The 18,898-nt window shown below is 59.5% G+C and overlaps 1 protein-coding gene and 1 pseudogene across 6 annotated transcripts in view; both read right to left on the bottom strand.

Annotated features, from left to right (window-relative positions):
* Positions 1-1,780: 1,780 nt before the first annotated feature.
* The window catches only part of DGKA (diacylglycerol kinase alpha), a 40,526-nt gene continuing 23,408 nt past the window's right edge, over positions 1,781-18,898 (bottom strand). For all 6 annotated transcript variants that reach the window (XM_068998814.1, XM_068998812.1, XM_068998813.1 and 3 more), the window contains 7 exons: positions 14,081-14,241; positions 10,889-10,953; positions 9,951-10,041; positions 8,229-8,421; positions 6,444-6,564; positions 3,196-3,256; positions 1,781-2,135 (listed from right to left, as the gene is read on the bottom strand). In XM_068998814.1, the coding sequence (XP_068854915.1) occupies positions 2,037-2,135; positions 3,196-3,256; positions 6,444-6,564; positions 8,229-8,421; positions 9,951-10,041; positions 10,889-10,953; positions 14,081-14,241 (791 nt within the window). In that variant the 3' untranslated portion in view covers positions 1,781-2,036. The remainder of the gene's footprint in view (positions 2,136-3,195; positions 3,257-6,443; positions 6,565-8,228; positions 8,422-9,950; positions 10,042-10,888; positions 10,954-14,080; positions 14,242-18,898) is intronic.
* On the bottom strand, positions 11,092-11,867 carry LOC138100962 (DNA-directed RNA polymerase II subunit RPB1-like; annotated as a pseudogene).

Here is an 18,898-nt window from a genome sequence, read left to right as displayed (position 1 = left end):
AGGGGGGAATGGGGAGGAATGGGGGGAAAAGGGGGGAAAAGGGGGGGGAATGGGGGGGAATGGGGAGAAAAGGGGGGGAAATGGGGGGGGAATGGGGGAATGGGGAAAAATGGGGGGGAAATGGGGGGAAAAATGGGGGGAATGGGAAAAAAAAAGGGGGGAAAAATGGGGGGAAATGGGGGGGAAATGGGGGGGAATGGGGGGGAAAGGGGGGGAATTGGGGGGAATGGGGAAAAATGGGGGGGAAAGGGGGGAATGGGGAAAAAGGGGGGGAAAGGGGGGAGAAATGGGGAAGAAAGGGGGAAAAAGAGGGAAAAATGGGGTGGAATGGGGGAATATGGGGGAAAGTGGGGGGAAAGGGGGAAAAAAGGGGGGAAATGGGGGAAAAATAGGGGGGAAATGGGGGGGAAAGGGGGAATATGGGGGAAAATGGGGAAAATGGGGAAAATGGGGGGAAATGGGGGGAAAAGGGGGAAAAATGGGGGAAAGGGGGGAGAAATGGGGGGAAATGGGGGAAAGGGGGAAAAATGGGAGGAAAAGGGGGGGCAATGGGGGGAAAATGGGGGGAAATGGGGAAGAAAGGGGGGAAAAATGGGGGGGAAATGGGGGAAAAAGGGGGAAAAATGGGGGGGAATGGGGAAAAAAGTGGAGAAAAGGGGGAAAAATAGGGGGGAAATGGGAGGGAAATGGGGGAAAATGGGGGAAAAAGAGGGGAAATGGGGGAAAATGGAGGGAAAGGGGGGAGAAATGGGGGAAAAATAGGGGGGGAATGGGGGGGAAAGGGGAAAAAAGGGGGGGAATGGGGGGAAAATGGGGGAAAAATGGGGGAAATGGGGGGGAAGGGGGGGAAAGGGGGGAAAAGCAGGGGAGAAATGGGGGGAATGGGGGGGAAATGGGGGGGAATGGGGGGAAATGGGGGAAAAAGGGGGAAAAGGGGAAAAATGGGAAAAAAAGGGGGAAAAAGGGGGAAAAATGGGGGAAAAAAGGGGGGGGAATGGGGGAATGGGGAAAAATGGGGGAGAAGGGGGGAATGGGGGAAATGGGGGGAAAAAGGGGAAAAAAGGGGGGAAAATGGGGGGGAAAATGGGGGGAGAAATGGGGGGAAAAGGGGGGAAAAAGGGGGGAAATGGGGGAAAATGGGGGGAAATGGGAATGGGGGGAAAAAAAGGGGAAAGGGGGGAAAAAGGGGAGGAAATGGGGAAAATGGGGAAGAAAGGGGGAAAATGGGGAAGAAAGGGGGAAAATGGGGGAAAAAAGGGGGAAATGGGGGAAATGGGGGGAAAGAGGGAGAAAAATGGGGGGGAATGGGGGAAAAGGGGAAAAAAGGGCAGGAATTGGGGTCGTTTGGGGGTCTGGGAGTGGCTGGGGGGGTCCCAAGAGGGGATTGGGGGTGTCTGGGAGGGTTTGGGGGGGCCTGGGGAGGTTTTGGGGGGTCTTGGGGTGTCCAGGGGGAGCTTAGGGGGGTGTGAGGGGGCCCTGGGGGGGGTTTGGGGGATCTGGAAGGATCCGGGGGGGTTTTGGGGTTTTTTTTTGGGGGGGGGGAGGGAAGGGGTTGGGGGTGTCCGAGGGAATTTGGGGGGGATTTGGGGGGATTTTCGGGGGTCGTGGTGGGGTTTGGGGGTCTGGGGGAGATCCTGGAGGGATCCCGGGAGTGTTTGGGGTTTTTTTGGGGGGGGGTTTGGGGTTTTTTAGGGGTTTTTTTGGGGTCACAACCCGCGCCTGTTTCCCACATTTATTCCCATGAAAGGCACTTCAAATTTGGGGGGTGGGGGGGGGAATAAATAGAAGTGGGGGGGGAGGGGGGCTTCTCACACCCCACCCCACCCCCAGCTCGGGCATCCAGAGGGAGAAATGAGGAAAAAACGGAGAAAAATGGGAAAAAAGGGGAAAAATGAGGGGGGAAAAGGGAAAAAAATGGGGGAAAAAAGGGAAAAAAATGGGGGGAAAAAGGGAAAAAAGGGGGAAAAAAGGGGAAATTGGGGTCGGTTTGTGCCCCCCCCGGCCGGGCTCGGCTCAGGGGGGCCCCCCCGACCCCCTCAGAGATCGGGGGGGCTCTTCTTGATCCCAAAAAAGCCCCCGGAGCGGGAGGGGGGGGCCATGAGCATCGGGACGCGGTTCCAGTGCGTGATCCGGATCTGAAATGGGGAGGGGGCTCGGAGGGGGGGGCCTGGGGGGGGTTTGGAGGGGTCTGAGGGGGTCCTGGAGGGGATTTGGGGGGACCTGGAGGGGATTTGGGGATCCTGGGGAGGGGTTTGGGGGGGTTTGGGGGGGTTTTGGGGAGGTTTTGGGGGTCTGGGGGTCTTGGGGGGGGTCTCGGAGGGGTCCTGGGGGGGGGGTTTGGGGAGCTTTTGGGGGCCTGGGGGTCTCGGGGGGGTCCCGGGGGTTTTGGGGAGGTTTTGGGGAGGTTTTGGGGGTCTGGGGATCTTGGGGGGGGATCTCGGAGGGGTCCTGGGGGGGGTTTTGGGGAGGTTTTGGGGTTCTGGGGGGGTCTCGGGGGGATCCCGGGGGTTTTGGGGAGGTTTTGGGGGTCTGGGGGTGTCCGAGGGGGGGATTTAGGGGGGTCCTTGGACGGTTTTGGAGGGTCTGGGGGGAGTTTGGGGAGGTTTTGGGGGTCCTGGGGGTTTTGGGGGGGGTCCCGAGGGTTTTGGGGGGGGGTTTTGGGGAGGTTTTGGGGGTCTGGGGGTCTTGGGGGGGTTTGGGGGTCTCGGGGGAGTCCCGGGGATTTTGGGGGGGTCCCGGGGTCCTGGGGGTGTCCGAGGGGGGGATTTAGGGGGGTCCTTGGAAGGTTTTGGAGGGTCTGGGGGGGGGCTGGGGAGGTTTTGGGGGTCCTGGGGGTTTTGGGGGGGTCCCGGGGTCCTGGGGGTGTCCGAGGGGGGATTTAGGGGGGTCCTTGGAAGGTTTTTGAGGGTCTGGGGGGGTTTTGGGGGGGCTTTGGGGGTCTGGGGGGGTTTCGGGGGGGTCCCGGGGTTTTTGGGGAGGTTTTGGGGGGGTCTCGGGGGGTTCCCGGGGGTTTTGGGGAGGTTTTGGGCGTCTGGGGGTGTCCGAGGGGGGGGGATTTAGGGGGGTCCTTGGAAGGTTTTGGAGGGTCTGGGGGGGTTTTGAGGGTCTGGTGGGGTCTCGGGGGGGTTCCGGGGTTTCGGGGGGTCTCGGGGGGGTCTCGGGAGGGTCCCTGGGGGGTCTCAGGGGGTCCCGTACCGTGCAGGGCGGCTGCATCCAGGGCTCGCCGTCCACCTGCATCGGGAGGGGCTTCGAGGTCCTGCGAAGACCCCCGGGCTCAGCGGCCGTGGGGACCCCCCCTCATCCAGGAACCCCCCCCCCGAGACCCCCTGGGAACCCCCCCAAACCCCCCTGGGATCTTCGGGACCCCCCCAGGACCCCCCCAGGACCCCCCCAGGACCCGGTGTCACCTCAGGGTGACGTCACTGGTGGCCACCAGCCGTGGCCTGGGGACCCCCCAGGACCCCCCCCCCAGACCCCCAGATCCCTCTGGGACCCCCCAGACCCCCCCCGGACCCTCCAGATCCCTCTGGGACCCCCTTGGGACCCCCCAGGACTCCCCAGATCCCTCTGGGACCCCCTTAGGACACCCCAGGACCGCCCAGATCCCCTCTGGGACCCCCTTGGGACCCCCTAAGACCCTCCCAGGGATCCCCCAGATCCCCCCGGACCCTCCCAGGACCCCCCAGATCCCTCTGGGGCCCCCTTGGGACCCTTCAGATCCCCCCAGGGACCTCCCAGATCCCTCTGGGACCCCTTCAGGACCCGCCAGGACTGCCCGGATCCCTCTGGGACCCCCTTGGGAACCTCTGGGACCCCTTGGGACCCCCTAAGACCCTCCCAGGGACCCCCCAGACCCCCCCGGACCCTCCCAGGACCCCCCAGATCCCTCTGGGGCCCCCTTAGGACACCCCAGGACCCCCCAGATGCCCTCTGGGACCCCCTTGGGACCCACCAGGACCACCCAGATCCCTCTGGGACCCCCTTGGGGCCCTCCAGTCCCCCCCAGGGACCCCCCGGACCCTCCCAGGGACCTCCCAGACCCCCCCGGACCCTCCCAGGACCCCCCAGATCCCTCTGGGGCCCCCTTGGGACCCCCCAGACCTCCCCAGGGACCTCCCAGATCCCACTGGGACCCCCTTGGGAGCCCCTAAGACCCCCCCAGGGACCCCCCAGACCTCCCCAGGGACCTCCCAGACCCCACTGGGACCCCCTTGGGAACACCCAGATCCCTCTGGGACCCCCTGGGACCCTCCAGACCCCCCCAGGGACCCCCCAGATCCCACTGGGACCCCCTTGGGAAGGCCCAGATCCCCTCTGGGACCCCCTGGGGCCCTCCAGACCCCACCAGGGACCCCCCAGACCCTCCCAGGATCCCCCAGATCCCTCTGGGACCCCCTTGGGACCCTCCAGACCCCCCCAGGACACTCCCAGATCCCTCTGGGACCCCCTTGGGACCCTCCAGACCCCCCCAGGACACTCCCAGATCCCCTCTGGGACCCCCTTGGGACCCTCCAGACCCTCCCAGGATCCCCCAGATCCCTCTGGGACCCCCTTGGGACCCTCCAGACCCCCCCAGGACACTCCCAGATCCCCTCTGGGACCCCCTTGGGACCCTCCAGACCCCCCCAGGGACCCCCCAGACCCCCCCGGACCCTCCCAGGATCCACCAGATCCCTCTGGGACCCCCTTGGGACTCTCCAGACCCCCTTGGGACCTCCCAGATCCCCTCTGGGACCCCCTTGGGACCCTCCAGGACTGCCCAGATCCCTCTGGGACCCCCTTGGGAACCTCTGGGACCCCATTGGGACCCCCTAAGACCCCCCCGGACCCTTCCAGGACCCCCCAGATCCCTCTGGGGCCCCCTTAGGACACCCCAGGACCGCCCAGATCCCCTCTGGGACCCCCTTGGGACCCCCTAAGACCCTCCCAGGGATCCCCCAGATCCCCCCGGACCCTCCCAGGACCCCCCAGATCCCTCTGGGGCCCCCTTGGGACCCTTCAGACCCCCCAGGGACCCCCCAGATCCCTCTGGGACCCCTTCAGGACCCGCCAGGACTGCCCGGATCCCTCTGGGACCCCCTTGGGAACCTCTGGGACCCCCTTGGGACCCCCTAAGACCCTCCCAGGGACCCCCCAGACCCCCCCGGACCCTCCCAGGACCCCCCAGATCCCTCTGGGGCCCCCTTAGGACACCCCAGGACCCCCCAGATGCCCTCTGGGACCCCCTTGGGACCCACCAGGACCACCCAGATCCCTCTGGGACCCCCTTGGGACCCTCCAGTCCCCCCCAGGGACCCCCCGGACCCTCCCAGGGACCTCCCAGACCCCCCCGGACCCTCCCAGGACCCCCCAGATCCCTCTGGGGCCCCCTTGGGACCCCCCAGACCTCCCCAGGGACCTCCCAGATCCCGCTGGGACCCCCTTGGGAGCCCCTAAGACCCCCCCAGGGACCCCCCAGACCTCCCCAGGGACCTCCCAGACCCCCCTGGGACCCCCTTGGGAACACCCAGATCCCTCTGGGACCCCCTGGGACCCTCCAGACCCCCCCAGGGACCCCCCAGATCCCACTGGGACCCCCTTGGGAAGGCCCAGATCCCCTCTGGGACCCCCTGGGGCCCTCCAGACCCCACCAGGGACCCCCCAGACCCTCCCAGGATCCCCCAGATCCCTCTGGGACCCCCTTGGGACCCTCCAGACCCCCCCAGGACACTCCCAGATCCCTCTGGGGCCCCCTTAGGACACCCCAGGACCGCCCAGATCCCCTCTGGGACCCCCTTGGGACCCCCTAAGACCCTCCCAGGGATCCCCCAGATCCCCCCGGACCCTCCCAGGACCCCCCAGATCCCTCTGGGGCCCCCTTGGGACCCTTCAGACCCCCCAGGGACCCCCCAGATCCCTCTGGGACCCCTTCAGGACCCGCCAGGACTGCCCGGATCCCTCTGGGACCCCCTTGGGAACCTCTGGGACCCCTTGGGACCCCCTAAGACCCTCCCAGGGACCCCCCAGACCCCCCCGGACCCTCCCAGGACCCCCCAGATCCCTCTGGGGCCACCTTAGGACACCCCAGGACCCCCCAGATGCCCTCTGGGACCCCCTTGGGACCCTCCAGGACTGCCCAGATCCCTCTGGGACTCCCTTGGGACCCTCCAGACCCCCTTGGGACCCCCCAGACCTCCCCAGGACACTCCCAGATCCCACTGGGACCCCCTTGGGAACACCCAGATCCCTCTGGGACCCCCTTGGGAACCTCTGGGACCCCATTGGGACCCCCTAAGACCCCCCCGGACCCTTCCAGGACCCCCCAGATCCCTCTGGGACCCCCTTGGGACCCTCCAGACCCCCCCAGACCTCCCCAGGGACCCCCCAGATCCCTCTGGGACCCCCTTGGGACCCTCCAGACCCCCCCAGGACCCCCCCAGGACCCCCCAGGACCCTGGTGTCACCTGATGGTGACATCGGCGCCCGCTGCCAGCCGTGTGCCCGCGCTCTTGAGCCCGGTGTAGATCTGTCCCAGCTCCAGGACCCCCTCCAGCCCCACCAGCTCCAGGCGCCCGTCCCCCAAATCTGGGGGGGGGTACCGGCGTCACCGCGCTGGCACTGCCCCCACGGCATCCCCAGCCCCTCAGTGTCCCCGTCCCTGTCCCCAAATCCTTGTGGTGTCCCCGTCCCTGTTCCTGTCCCCAAATCCTTGTGGTGTCCCCATCCCTGTCCCTATCCCTGTCCCCAATCCCTGTGGTGTCCCTGTCCCTGTCCCCGTCCCTGTCCCCATCCCTGTCCCCAATCCCTGTCCCCAATCCCTGTGGTGTCCCTGTCCCTGTCCCCGTCCCTGTCCCCAATCCCTGTCCCCAATCCCTGTGGTGTCCCTGTCCCTGTCCCCGTCCCTGTCCCCATCCCTGTCCCCATTCCCATGGTGTCCCCTGTCCTCATCCCTGTGGTGTCCCTGTCCCCAATCCCTGTCCCCAATTCCTGTGGTGTCCCCATCTCTGTCCCCATCCCTGTCCCCATCCCTGTCCCCAATCCCTGTGGTGTCCCCGTCCCTGTCCCCATCCCTGTCCCCATCCCTGTCCCCATCCCTGTCCCCGTTCCCATGGTGTCCCCTGTCCTCATCCCTGTGGTGTCCCTGTCCCTAATCCCTGTCCCCATCCCCATGGAGACCCCTCAGTGTCCCCATCCCTGTCCCCATCCCCATGGTGCCCCCTGTCCCTGTCCCCATCCCTGTGGTGTCCCTGTCCCCATCCCTGTCCCCCTTCTTGTCCCCATTCCTGTGCTCTCCCTGTCCCTATGGTATCCCTGTCCCCATGGTGTCCCGGTCCCCCTCCCTGTCCCTGTCCCGCTCCCTGTCCCCATCCCCGTCCCCATCCCTGTCCCCATCCCCGTGCTCTCCCTGTCCCCATGGTGTCCCTGTCCCCGTCCCTGTCCCCGTCCCTGTCCCTGTCCCCATCCCTGTCCCCATTCCAGTGCTTTCCCCGTCCCCATGGTGTCCCTGTCCCCATCCCTGTCCCCCTCCTTGTCCCCATTCCCCTCCCTGTCCCCCTCCCTGTCCCCATCCCCGTGTCCCCATCCCTGTGGTGTCCCTGTCCCCATCCCTGTCCCCCTCCTTGTCCCCATTCCCCTCCCTGTCCCCATCCCCGTGTCCCCATCCCTGTCCCCATCCCTGTCCCCATGGTGTCCCTGTCCCTGTCCCCATCCCTGTCCCCATCCTTGTCCCCATTCCCGTGCTCTCCCTGTCCCCCTCCCTGTCCCCATCCCCGTGTCCCCATCCCTGTGGTGTCCCTGTCCCCATCCCTGTCCCCCTCCTTGTCCCCATTCCCCTCCCTGTCCCCATCCCTGTCCCCATGGTGTCCCCGTCCCTGTCCCCATCCCTGTCCCCATCCTTGTCCCCATTCCCGTGCTCTCCCTGTCCCCATTCCCGTGTCCCCATCCCCATCCCCATCCCCATCCCCATGGTGTCCCCGTCCCCATGGTGTCCCTGTCCCCTCCCCGTGTCCCCATCCCCCTGTCCCCATCCCTGTCCCCCCCTCCCTGTCCCCTCCCCGTGTCCCCATCCCCCTGTCCCCATCCCCATCCCCGTGGTGTCCCTGTCCCAATCCCTGTCCCCATCCCCATCCCCGTGGTGTCCCTGTCCCCATCCCTGTCCCCCTCCTTGTCCCCATCCCCGTGTCCCTCTCCCTGTCCCCCCCTCCCTGTCCCCTCCCCGTGTCCCCATCCCGGTCCCCGCTGTCACCCACCCTGCACGCAGCTCTTGAGGCTCTCGGGGTCGGTGACGCTGGGTGCCACCCCCTCCCCTGGCACTGTCGCTGGCGCTGCCGCCTGTCCCCGCCGCGTGTCCCCCCACAGGTTGGAGCCCCCGTGGGCGCTGGGGATGTTCAGCACCGCCAGCCCCTCCAGGGACCCCCGCAGCTCCAGGGGGGTCCCGCCCACCTAGGGGGGAGCAGGGCACTTGGGGACACCCCCAGGGCTTGGGGACATCCCCGGGGGTGGGGACATCTGGGGGGTGGGGACATCCCGGGGTTGGGGACACCCTGGGGTTGGGGACATCCCTGGAGTTGGGGACATCCCTGGAGTTGGGGACACCCTTGGGTTGGGGACACCCCCGGGGCTGATGCCCCTGAATTGGGGACACCCCCAGGGTTGGGGACACCCCCCCGGGGTTGGGGACACCCGTGGGTTGGGGACATCCCGGGGTTGGGGACACTCCTGGGGTTGGGGACACCCCCCGGGGCTGGGGACACCCCCAGGGGTTGGGGACACCCGTGGGTTGGGGACATCTCTGGGCTGGGGACACCCCCAGGGTTGGGGACACCCCCGGGGCTTGGGGACACCCTTGGGTTGGGGACACCCCCTGGGTTGGGGACACCCCTGGGTTGGGGACATCCTTGGGTTGGGGACACCCGTGGGTTGGGGACACCCCCGGGGCTTGGGGACACCAGTGGGTTGGGGACACCCGTGGGTTGGGGACATCCCGGGGTTGGGGACACCCCCCGGGGGTGGGGACACCCCTGGAATTGGGGACACCCCTGGGTTGGGGACATCCTTGGGTTGGGGACACCCGTGGGTTGGGGACACCCCCAGGGTTGGGGACACCCCCGGGGCTTGGGGACACCCTTGGGTTGGGGACACCCCCAGGGTTGGGGACACCCGTGGGTTGGGGACACCCCCAGGGTTGGGGACACCCCCAGGGCTTGGGGACATCCCTGGAGTTGGGGACACCCCTGGAGTTGGGGACACCCGTGGGTTGGGAACACCCCCAGGGGTTGGGGACACCCGTGGGTTGGGGACACCCGTGGGTTGGGAACACCCCCAGGGGTTGGGGACACCCGTGGGTTGGGGACACCCTTGGGTTGGGGACACCTCTGGGCTGGGGACACCCCCAGGGTTGGGGACACCCCCAGGGCTTGGGGACACCCGTGGGTTGGGGACACCCCTGGAGTTGGGGACACCCGTGGGTTGGGAACACCCCCAGGGGTTGGGGACACCCGTGGGTTGGGGACACCCCTGGAGTTGGGGACACCCCCCTGGGGTTGGGGACATCCTTGGGTTGGGGACACCTGTGGGTTGGGGACACCCCCCGGGGCTTGGGGACACCCCCGGCGTTGGAGACACCCCCGGGGCTTGGGCGCACCCCTGGGTTAGGGACACCCCTGGAGTTGGGGACACCCCCAGGGTTGGGGACACCCCCAGGGCTTGGGGACACCCGTGGGTTGGGGACACCCCTGGAGTTGGGGACACCCCTGGAGTTGGGGACACCCCCAGGGCTGGGGACACCCGTGAGTTGGGGACACCCGTGGAGTTGGGGACATCCCTGGAGTTGGGGACATCCCGGGGTTGGGGACACCCCCAGGGCTGGGGACACCCGTGAGTTGGGGACACCCCTGGAGTTGGGGACACCCCTGGAGTTGGGGACATCCCGGGGTTGGGGACACCCCCCGGGGGTGGGGACACCCCCGCACCTCCACGCTGAGGTTGTCCCCGAGCCTGCGGCAGGTGGCGAAAAGGGACTCGGAGGTGGCGAATTCCAGGTACCAGAGCTTGTTCTTCATCCTGGGGACACCGGGGATGGGGACAGGGATGGGGATGGGGACGGGGATGGGGATGGGGACGGGGATGGGGACAGGGGGACAGGGATGGGGACAGGGACATGGGGACACGGGGACAGGGATGGGGACAGGGACATGGGGACAGGGATGGGGACAGGGACACGGGGACAGGGATGGGGACACGGGGACAGGGATGGGGACAGGGATGGGGACAGGGATGGGGACAGGGGGACAGGGATGGGGACGGGGACACAGGGACAGGGATGGGGACAGGGATGGGGACAGGGATGGGGACACCACAGGGATGGGGACAGGGATGGGGACAGGGATGGGGACAGGGATGGGGACACCACAGGGATGGGGACAGGGATGGGGATGGGGATGGGGACAGGGGGACAGGGATGGGGACAGGGATGGGGACACCACAGGGATGGGGACAGGGATGGGGATGGGGACAGGGGGACAGGGATGGGGACAGGGACACGGGGACAGGGATGGGGACAGGGATGGGGACAGGGACACGGGGACAGGGGGACAGGGATGGGGACACGGGGACAGGGATGGGGACACGGGGACAGGGACAGGGACAGGGACAGGGACAGGGATGGGGACAGGGATGGGGATGGGGACAGGGGGACAGGGACACCACAGGGATGGGAACACCATGGAGTGGGAATGGGGACAGGGATGGGGACAGGGACACCACAGGGATGGGGCCAACATGGGGACAGGAATGGGGCCACCACCGTGCCAGTGCCACCCCGTCCCCATCGCCATCCCTGTCCCCATTCATCCCTGCCCCATCCCATCCCATCCCATCCCATCCCATCCCATCCCATTCCCATCCCCACCTGCTGTTGAACTTCCCCGGGTGCTTCTCCCTCATGACATGGAACCGGTGGGCGATGGAGGCGTCCTGGGGGGACATCGGGGACATCGGGGACATCGGGGACACGTTGGGGACACATTGGGGACATATGGGGGACATATGGGGGACATTGGGGACATTGGGGACATTGGGGACATTGGGAACATTAGGGACACATGGGGGACACATGGGGGACATTGGGGACATCGGGGACACATGGGGGACATTGGGGACACATGGGGGACATTGGGGACATTGGGGACACATTGGGGACACATTGGGGACATTGGGAACATTGGGGACACATGGGGGACATTGGGGACATTGGGGACACGTTGGGGACATTGGGGACACATTGGGGACACGTTGGGGACATTGGGGACATTGGGGACATCAGGGACACATTGGGGACACATTGGGGACATCAGGGACACATTGGGGACATTGGGGACATTGGGGACACATTGGGGACACGTTGGGGACATTGGGGACACATCAGGGACACGTTGGGGACATTGGGGACACATGGGGGACACATGGGGGACACATGGGGGACATTGGGGACATTGGGGACACATCGGGGACACGTTGGGGACATTGGGAACATTAGGGACACATTGGGGACACATTGGGGACACGTTGGGGACATGGGGGACACGTTGGGGACATTGGGAACATTAGGGACACATTGGGGACACATTGGGGACACGTTGGGGACATGGGGGACACGTTGGGGACATTGGGGACACATCAGGGACACGTTGGGGACATTGGGGACATTGGGGACACATGGGGGACACATTGGGGACACATTGGGGACACATTGGGGACATCGGGGACATTGGGGACATCGGGGACACATGGGGGACACATTGGGGACATTGGGGACACATCGGGGACACGTTGGGGACATTGGGGACATTGGGGACATTGGGGACACATCGGGGACACGTTGGGGACATTGGGGACACATTGGGGACATTGGGGACACTTCGGGGACAGTGACACTCAAGGGGTCCCTGGGGGATTTTTGGGATTTTATTTTTAGGGGAAATTTTCGGGGGGATTTTTCAGCAGAATTTGGGGAGATTTTTTGGGGTTTTTTTTTGTTGTTTTTTTTTTTTTTTTAAAGGAATTTTTGGAGAGATTTGGGGGATTTTTGGGGGATTTTTGGGGATTTTATAGGGGATTTTTTGGGGATTTTGGGGGGATTTTTTGGGGGATTTTATAGGGGATTTTTCAGAGATTTTTGGGGGATTTTTCGGGGATTTTTTTTTGATTTTTGGGGATTTTATAAGGGATTTTTTGGGGGTTTTGGGGGATTTTATAAGGGATTTTTGGGGATTTTATAAGGGATTTTTGGGGGATTTTGGGGGATTTTTTTGATTTTTGGGGATTTTATAAGGGATTTTTTGGGGACTTTGGGGGATTTTTTTTTGGATTTTTGGGGATTTTTCGGGGATTTTTTTGGGGATTTTGGGGGATTTTTTTGGATTTTTGGGGATTTTTCGGGGATTTTTTTGGGGATTTTTAGGGGGATTTTAGGGGGATTTTTTGGAGATTTTGGGGGATTTTTGGGGAATTTTTAGGGGATTTTTGGAGGGGATTTGGGGGATTGGGGGATGTTTATTGAGGGATTTTTGGGGGAATTTGGGGATTTTCGGGAGGATTTTTTCTGGGAATTTGGGGATTTTGGGGGTGGATTTTTTTGGGGAATTTGGGGATTTTCAGGGCGGATTTTTCTGGGAATTTGGGGATTTTCAGGGCAGATTTTTTCAAGGAATTTTGGGGATTTTCACGGCAGATTTTTTCTGGGAATTTGGGGATTTTTTGGGGGGAATTTGGGGATTTTTCAGAGCAGATTTTTTCTCAGAATTTGTGATTTTTTTCAGGGGGAATTTGGGGATTTTCAGGGCAGATTTTTTGTGAGAATTTGCACATTTTCAGGATGGATTTTTCTGGGAATTTGTGGATTATCAGGGCGGATTTTTTCAAGGAATTCGCAGATTTTCAGGGCAGATTTTTCAGAGAATTTGCAGATTTTCAGGGCGGATTTTTTGGGGGAATTTGCGGATTTTCATGGCAGATTTTTCTGGGAATTTGGGGATTTTTGGGGGCAGATTTATTCGAGGAATTTGCAGATTTTCACAGCAGATTTTTCTGAGAATTTGGGGATTTTCAGGGCAGATTTTTCTGGGAATTTGGGGATTTTTGGGGGCAGATTTATTCGAGGAATTCGCAGACTTTCAGGGCAGATTTTTCTGAGAATTTGCAGATTTTTGGGGGCAGATTTTTCTGGGAATTTGGGGATTTTCAGGGCAGATTTTTCGGGGAATTTGGGGATTTTTGGGGGCAGATTTTTTCAGAGAATTTGCAGATTTTCAGGGCGGATTTTTTGGGGGAATTTGGGGATTTTCAGGGCGGATTTTTCAGAGAATTTGCAGATTTTCAGGGCGGATGTTTCTGGGAATTTGCAGATTTTCAGGGCAGATTTTTCTGGGAATTTGCAGATTTTCAAGGCAGATTTATTCGAGGAATTCGCAGATTTTCAGGGCAGATTTTTCTGAGAATTTGCAGATTTTTGGGGGCAGATTTTTCTGGGAATTTGGGGATTTTCAGGGCAGATTTTTCGGGGAATTGGGGGATTTTTGGGGGCAGATTTTTTCAGAGAATTTGCAGATTTTCAGGGCGGATTTTTTGGGGGAATTTGGGGATTTTCAGGGCGGATTTTTTCAGAGAATTTGCAGATTTTCAGGGCAGATTTTTCAGAGAATTTGCAGATTTTCAAGGCAGATTTTTCTGGGAATTTGGGGATTTTTGGGGGCAGATTTATTCGAGGAATTCGCGGATTTTCAGGGCAGATTTTTCAGAGAATTTGCAGATTTTCAGGGCGGATTTTTTGGGGGAATTTGCAGATTTTCACGGCAGATTTTTCAGAGAATTTGCAGATTTTCAGGGCAGATTTTTCTGGGAATTTGGGGATTTTCAGGGCAGATTTTTTGGGGGAATTTGCCGATTTTTCTGAGAATTCACAGATTTTCACAGCGGATTTTTTTCTCCGAATTCACGGATTTCCAGAGCAGATTTTTTTTCCCCAGAATCTCTCATTTTTTTCCCCGAGGGAATTTGGGGGAGATTTTTTTTTTTTTTTTAAATTTTTTCTTTGAACACTCACCACCCCGACCGAGAAATAATTATTGATGATCCCGTAGGGCACCGGGTCGCCCGCGGCCGCCGGGTCCTGCGGGGTCACCTGCAGCGCCCACCTGTCCATGCTGACCACGGTGCCACCCTCCAGCGCCCGCAGCACCTTCCCCAGCTCCTCCCCGCCGTAGCCTGGAGCCCAAAAATCCCCAAATTGACCCCAAAAATCCCCAAATTGACCCCAAAAATCCCCAAATTGACCCCAAAAATCCCCAAATTGACCCCAAAAGTCCCCAAATTGACCCCAAAAAGCCCCCAAATTGACCCCAAAAAGTCCCCAAACTGACCCCAGAAAGTCCCCAAATTGACCCCAAAATCCTCCCTGGTGTAGCCTGGACCCCCAAAAGTCCCCAAATTGACCCCAAAATCCTCCCTGGTGTGGCCTGGACCCCGAAAATCCCCAAATTGACCCCAAAATCCTCCCTGCCGTAGCCTGGACCCCCAAAAGTCCCCAAATTGACCCCAAAATCCTCCCTGGTGTGGCCTGGAGCCCAAAAATCCCCAAATTGACCCCAAAAATCCCCAAATTGACCCCAAAATCCTCCCCGGTGTGGCCTGGAGCCCAAAAATCCCCAAATTGACCCCAAAAAATCCCCAAATTGACCCCAAAAATCCCCAAATTGACCCCAAAAGTCCCCAAATTGACCCCAAAAAGCCCCCAAATTGACCCCAAAAAGTCCCCAAATTGACCCCAAAATCCTCCCCGCTGTAGCCTGGAGCCCAAAAATCCCCAAATTGACCCCAAAAATCCCCAAATTGACCCCAAAATCCTCCCCGGTGTGGCCTGGACCCCAAAAATCCCCAAATTGACCCCAAAAAGTCCCCAAATTGACCCCAAAAAGTCCCCAAATTGACCCCAAAAAATCCCCAAATTGACCCCAAAAAGTCTCCAAATTGACCTCACAGCTCCTCCCCGGCGTAGCCTGGACCGCAAAAATCCCCAAATTGACCCCAAAATCCTCCCCGCCGTAGCCTGGAGCCCAAAAAGTCCCCAAATTGACCCCAAAAATCCCCAAATTGACCCCAAAAATCCCCAAATTGACCCCACAGCTCCTCCCTGGCATAGCCTGGACCCCAAAAAGTCCTCAAATTGACCCCAAAATCCTCCCCGGTGTGGCCTGGACCCCAAAAATCCCCAAATTGACCCCAAAATCCTCCCCGCTGTAGCCTGGAGCCCAAAAATCCCCAAATTGACCCCAAAAATCCCCAAATTGACCCCAAAATCCACCCCGGTGTAGCCTGGACCCCAAAAATCCCCAAATTGACCCCAAAAATCCCCAAATTGACCCCAAAAAGCCCCCAAATTGACCCCAAAAAGTCCCCAAATTGACCCCAAAATCCTCCCCGCTGTAGCCTGGAGCCCAAAAAGTCCCCAAATTGACCCCAAAAATCCCCAAATTGACCCCAAAAAGTCCCCAAATTGACCCCAAAATCCACCCCGGTGTAGCCTGGACCCCAAAAATCCCCAAATTGACCCCAAAAATCCCCAAATTGACCCCAAAATCCTCCCCGCTGTAGCCTGGACCCCAAAAATCCCCAAATTGACCCCAAAAATCCCCAAATTGACCCCAAAAAATCCCCAAATTGACCCCAAAAAGTCTCCAAATTGACCTCACAGCTCCTCCCCGGCGTAGCCTGGACCGCAAAAATCCCCAAATTGACCCTAAAAAGTCCCCAAATTGACCCCAAAATCCTCCCCGCCGTAGCCTGGAGCCCAAAAAGTCCCCAAATTGACCCCAAAAATCCCCAAATTGACCCCAAAAAGTCCCCAAATTGACCCCAAAAAGCCCCCAAATTGACCCCAAAAAGTCCCCAAATTGACCCCAAAAATCCCCAAATTGACCCCAAAAGTCCCCAAATTGACCCCAAAAATCCCCAAATTGACCCCAAAAAGTCCCCAAATTGACCCCAAAAATCCCCAAATTGACCCAAAAAGCCCCCAAATTGACCCCAAAAAGCCCCCAAATTGACCCCAAAATCCTCCCCGCTGGAGCCTGGACCCCAAAAAGTCCCCAAATTGACCCCAAAATCCTCCCCGCCGTAGCCTGGAGCCCAAAAATCCCCAAATTGACCCCAAAAATCCCCAAATTGACCCCAAAAAATCCCCAAATTGACCCCAAAAATCCCCAAATTGACTCCAAAAAGTCCCCAAATTGACCCCAAAATCCTCCCCGCTGTAGCCTGGACCCCAAAAATCCCCAAATTGACCCCAAAAAGCCCCAAATTGACCCCAAAAATCCCCAAATTGACCCCAAAAAGTCCCCAAATTGACCCCAAAATCCTCCCCGCTGTAGCCTGGACCCCAAAAATCCCCAAATTGACCCCAAAATCCTCCCCGGTGTGGCCTGGACCCCAAAAATCCCCAAATTGACCCCAAAATCCTCCCCGCTGTAGCCTGGAGCCCAAAAAGTCCCCAAATTGACCCCAAAAGTCCCCAAATTGACCCCAAAAAGTCCCCAAATTGACCCCAAAAAGTCCCCAAATTGACCCCAAAAATCCCCAAATTGACCCCAAAAAGCCCCCAAATTGACCCCAAAAAGCCCCCAAATTGACCCCAAAAAGTCCCCAAATTGACCCCAAAATCCTCCCTGGTGTAGCCTGGAGCCCAAAAAGTCCCCAAACTGACCCCAAAAAGTCCCCAAATTGACCCCAAAAAGTCCCCAAATTGACCCAAAAAGTCCCCAAATTGACCCCAAAAAGTCCCCAAATTGACCCCAAAAAATCCCCAAATTGACCCCAAAATCCTCCCCGCTGTAGCCTGGAGCCCAAAAAGTCCCCAAATTGACCCCAAAAATCCCCAAATTGACCCCAAAAAGTCCCCAAATTGACCCCAAAATCCACCCCGGTGTAGCCTGGACCCCAAAAATCCCCAAATTGACCCCAAAATCCTCCCTGGTGTGGCCTGGACCCCAAAAATCCCCAAATTGACCCCAAAATCCTCCCCGCTGTAGCCTGGAGCCCAAAAAGTCCCCAAATTGACCCCAAAAGTCCCCAAATTGACCTCAAAAAGTCCCCAAATTGACCCCAAAAAGTCCCCAAATTGACCCCAAAATCCTCCCCGCTGTAGCCTGGACCCCAAAAATCCCCAAATTGACCCCAAAATCCTCCCTGGTGTGGCCTGGAGCCCAAAAAGTCCCCAAACTGACCCCAAAAAGTCCCCAAATTGACCCCAAAAAGTCCCCAAATTGACCCCAAAAGTCCCCAAATTGACCCCAAAAAATCCCCAAATTGACCCCCAAAAGTCCCCAAATTGACCCCAAAAATCCCCAAATTGACCCCAAAAGTCCCCAAATTGACCCCAAAAAGTCCCCAAATTGACCCCAAAAAATCCCCAAATTGACCCCCAAAAGTCCCCAAATTGACCCCAAAAAGCCCCCAAATTGACCCCAAAAAGTCCCCAAATTGACCCCAAAAAATCCCCAAATTGACCCCAAAAAGTCCCCAAATTGACCCCAAAAAGTCCCCAAATTGACCCCAAAATCCTCCCCGCTGTAGCCTGGAGCCCAAAAAGTCCCCAAATTGACCCCAAAAATCCCCAAATTGACCCCAAAAATCCCCAAATTGACCCCAAAATCCTCCCCGCTGTAGCCTGGACCCCAAAAAGTCCCCAAATTGACCCCAAAAAATCCCCAAATTGACCCCAAAATCCTCCCCGCTGTAGCCTGGACCCCAAAAAGTCCCCAAATTGACCCCAAAAATCCCCAAATTGACCCCAAAAAGTCCCCAAATTGACCCCACAGCTCCTCCCTGGCATAGCCTGGACCCCAAAAATCCCCAAATTGACCCCAAAATCTTCCCTGGTGTGGCCTGGATCCCAAAAATCCCCAAATTGACCCCAAAATCCTTCCCGCTGTAGCCTGGACCCCAAAAATCCCCAAATTGACCCCAAAAAGTCCCCAAATTGACCCCAAAAATCCCCAAATTGACCCCAAAAATCCCCAAATTGACCCCACAGCTCCTCCCCGCCGTAGTTCATCCCCACTTTATCCCCAGTCTCTCCCCAGTCTGTCCCCAGTTTATCCCCAGTCCGTCCCCAGTCTGTCCCCAGTTTGTCCCCAGTTTATCCCCAGTCTATCCCCAGTTTATCCCCAGTCTGTCCCCAATTTCTCCCCAGTCTGTTCCCAGTCTGTCCCCAGTTTATCCCCAGTTTATGCCCAGTCTATCCCCAGTTTATGCCCAGTCTGTCCCCAGTTTGTCCCCAGTCTGTCCCCAGTCTGTCCCCAGTTTATCCCCACTTTATCCCCAGTTTGTCCCCAGTCTATCCCCAGTTCATCCCCAGTCTATCCCCAGTCTGTCCCCAGTTTATCCCCAGTCTATCCCCAGTTCATCCCCAGTCTATCCCCAGTTTATGCCCAGTCTATCCCCAGTTTATGCCCAGTCTGTCCCCAGTCTGTCCCCAGTCTGTCCCCAGTTTATCCCCACTTTATCCCCAGTTTATCCCCAGTCTGTCCCCCGTTTATCCCCAGTCTGTCCCCAGTCCGTCCCCAGTTTATCCCCAGTCTGTCCCCCGTTTATCCCCAGTTTACCCTCAGTCTGTCCCCAGTTTGTCCCCAGTCTGTCCCCAGTCTGTCCCCAGTTTATCCCCACTTTATCCCCAGTTTGTCCCCAGTCTATCCCCAGTTTATCCCCAGTCTGTCCCCCGTTTATCCCCAGTTTATCCCCAGTCTGTCCCCCGTTTATCCCCAGTCTGTCCCCAGTTTATCCCCACTTTATCCCCAGTTTGTCCCCAGTCTATCCCCAGTTTATCCCCAGTCTGTCCCCCGTTTATCCCCAGTTTGTCCCCAGTCTA

This window comes from Aphelocoma coerulescens, unplaced genomic scaffold (assembly GCF_041296385.1).
Source record: "Aphelocoma coerulescens isolate FSJ_1873_10779 unplaced genomic scaffold, UR_Acoe_1.0 HiC_scaffold_175, whole genome shotgun sequence".
Taxonomy (NCBI): Eukaryota; Metazoa; Chordata; class Aves; order Passeriformes; family Corvidae; genus Aphelocoma; species Aphelocoma coerulescens.
This window is presented reverse-complemented; position numbering and strand designations above follow the sequence as displayed.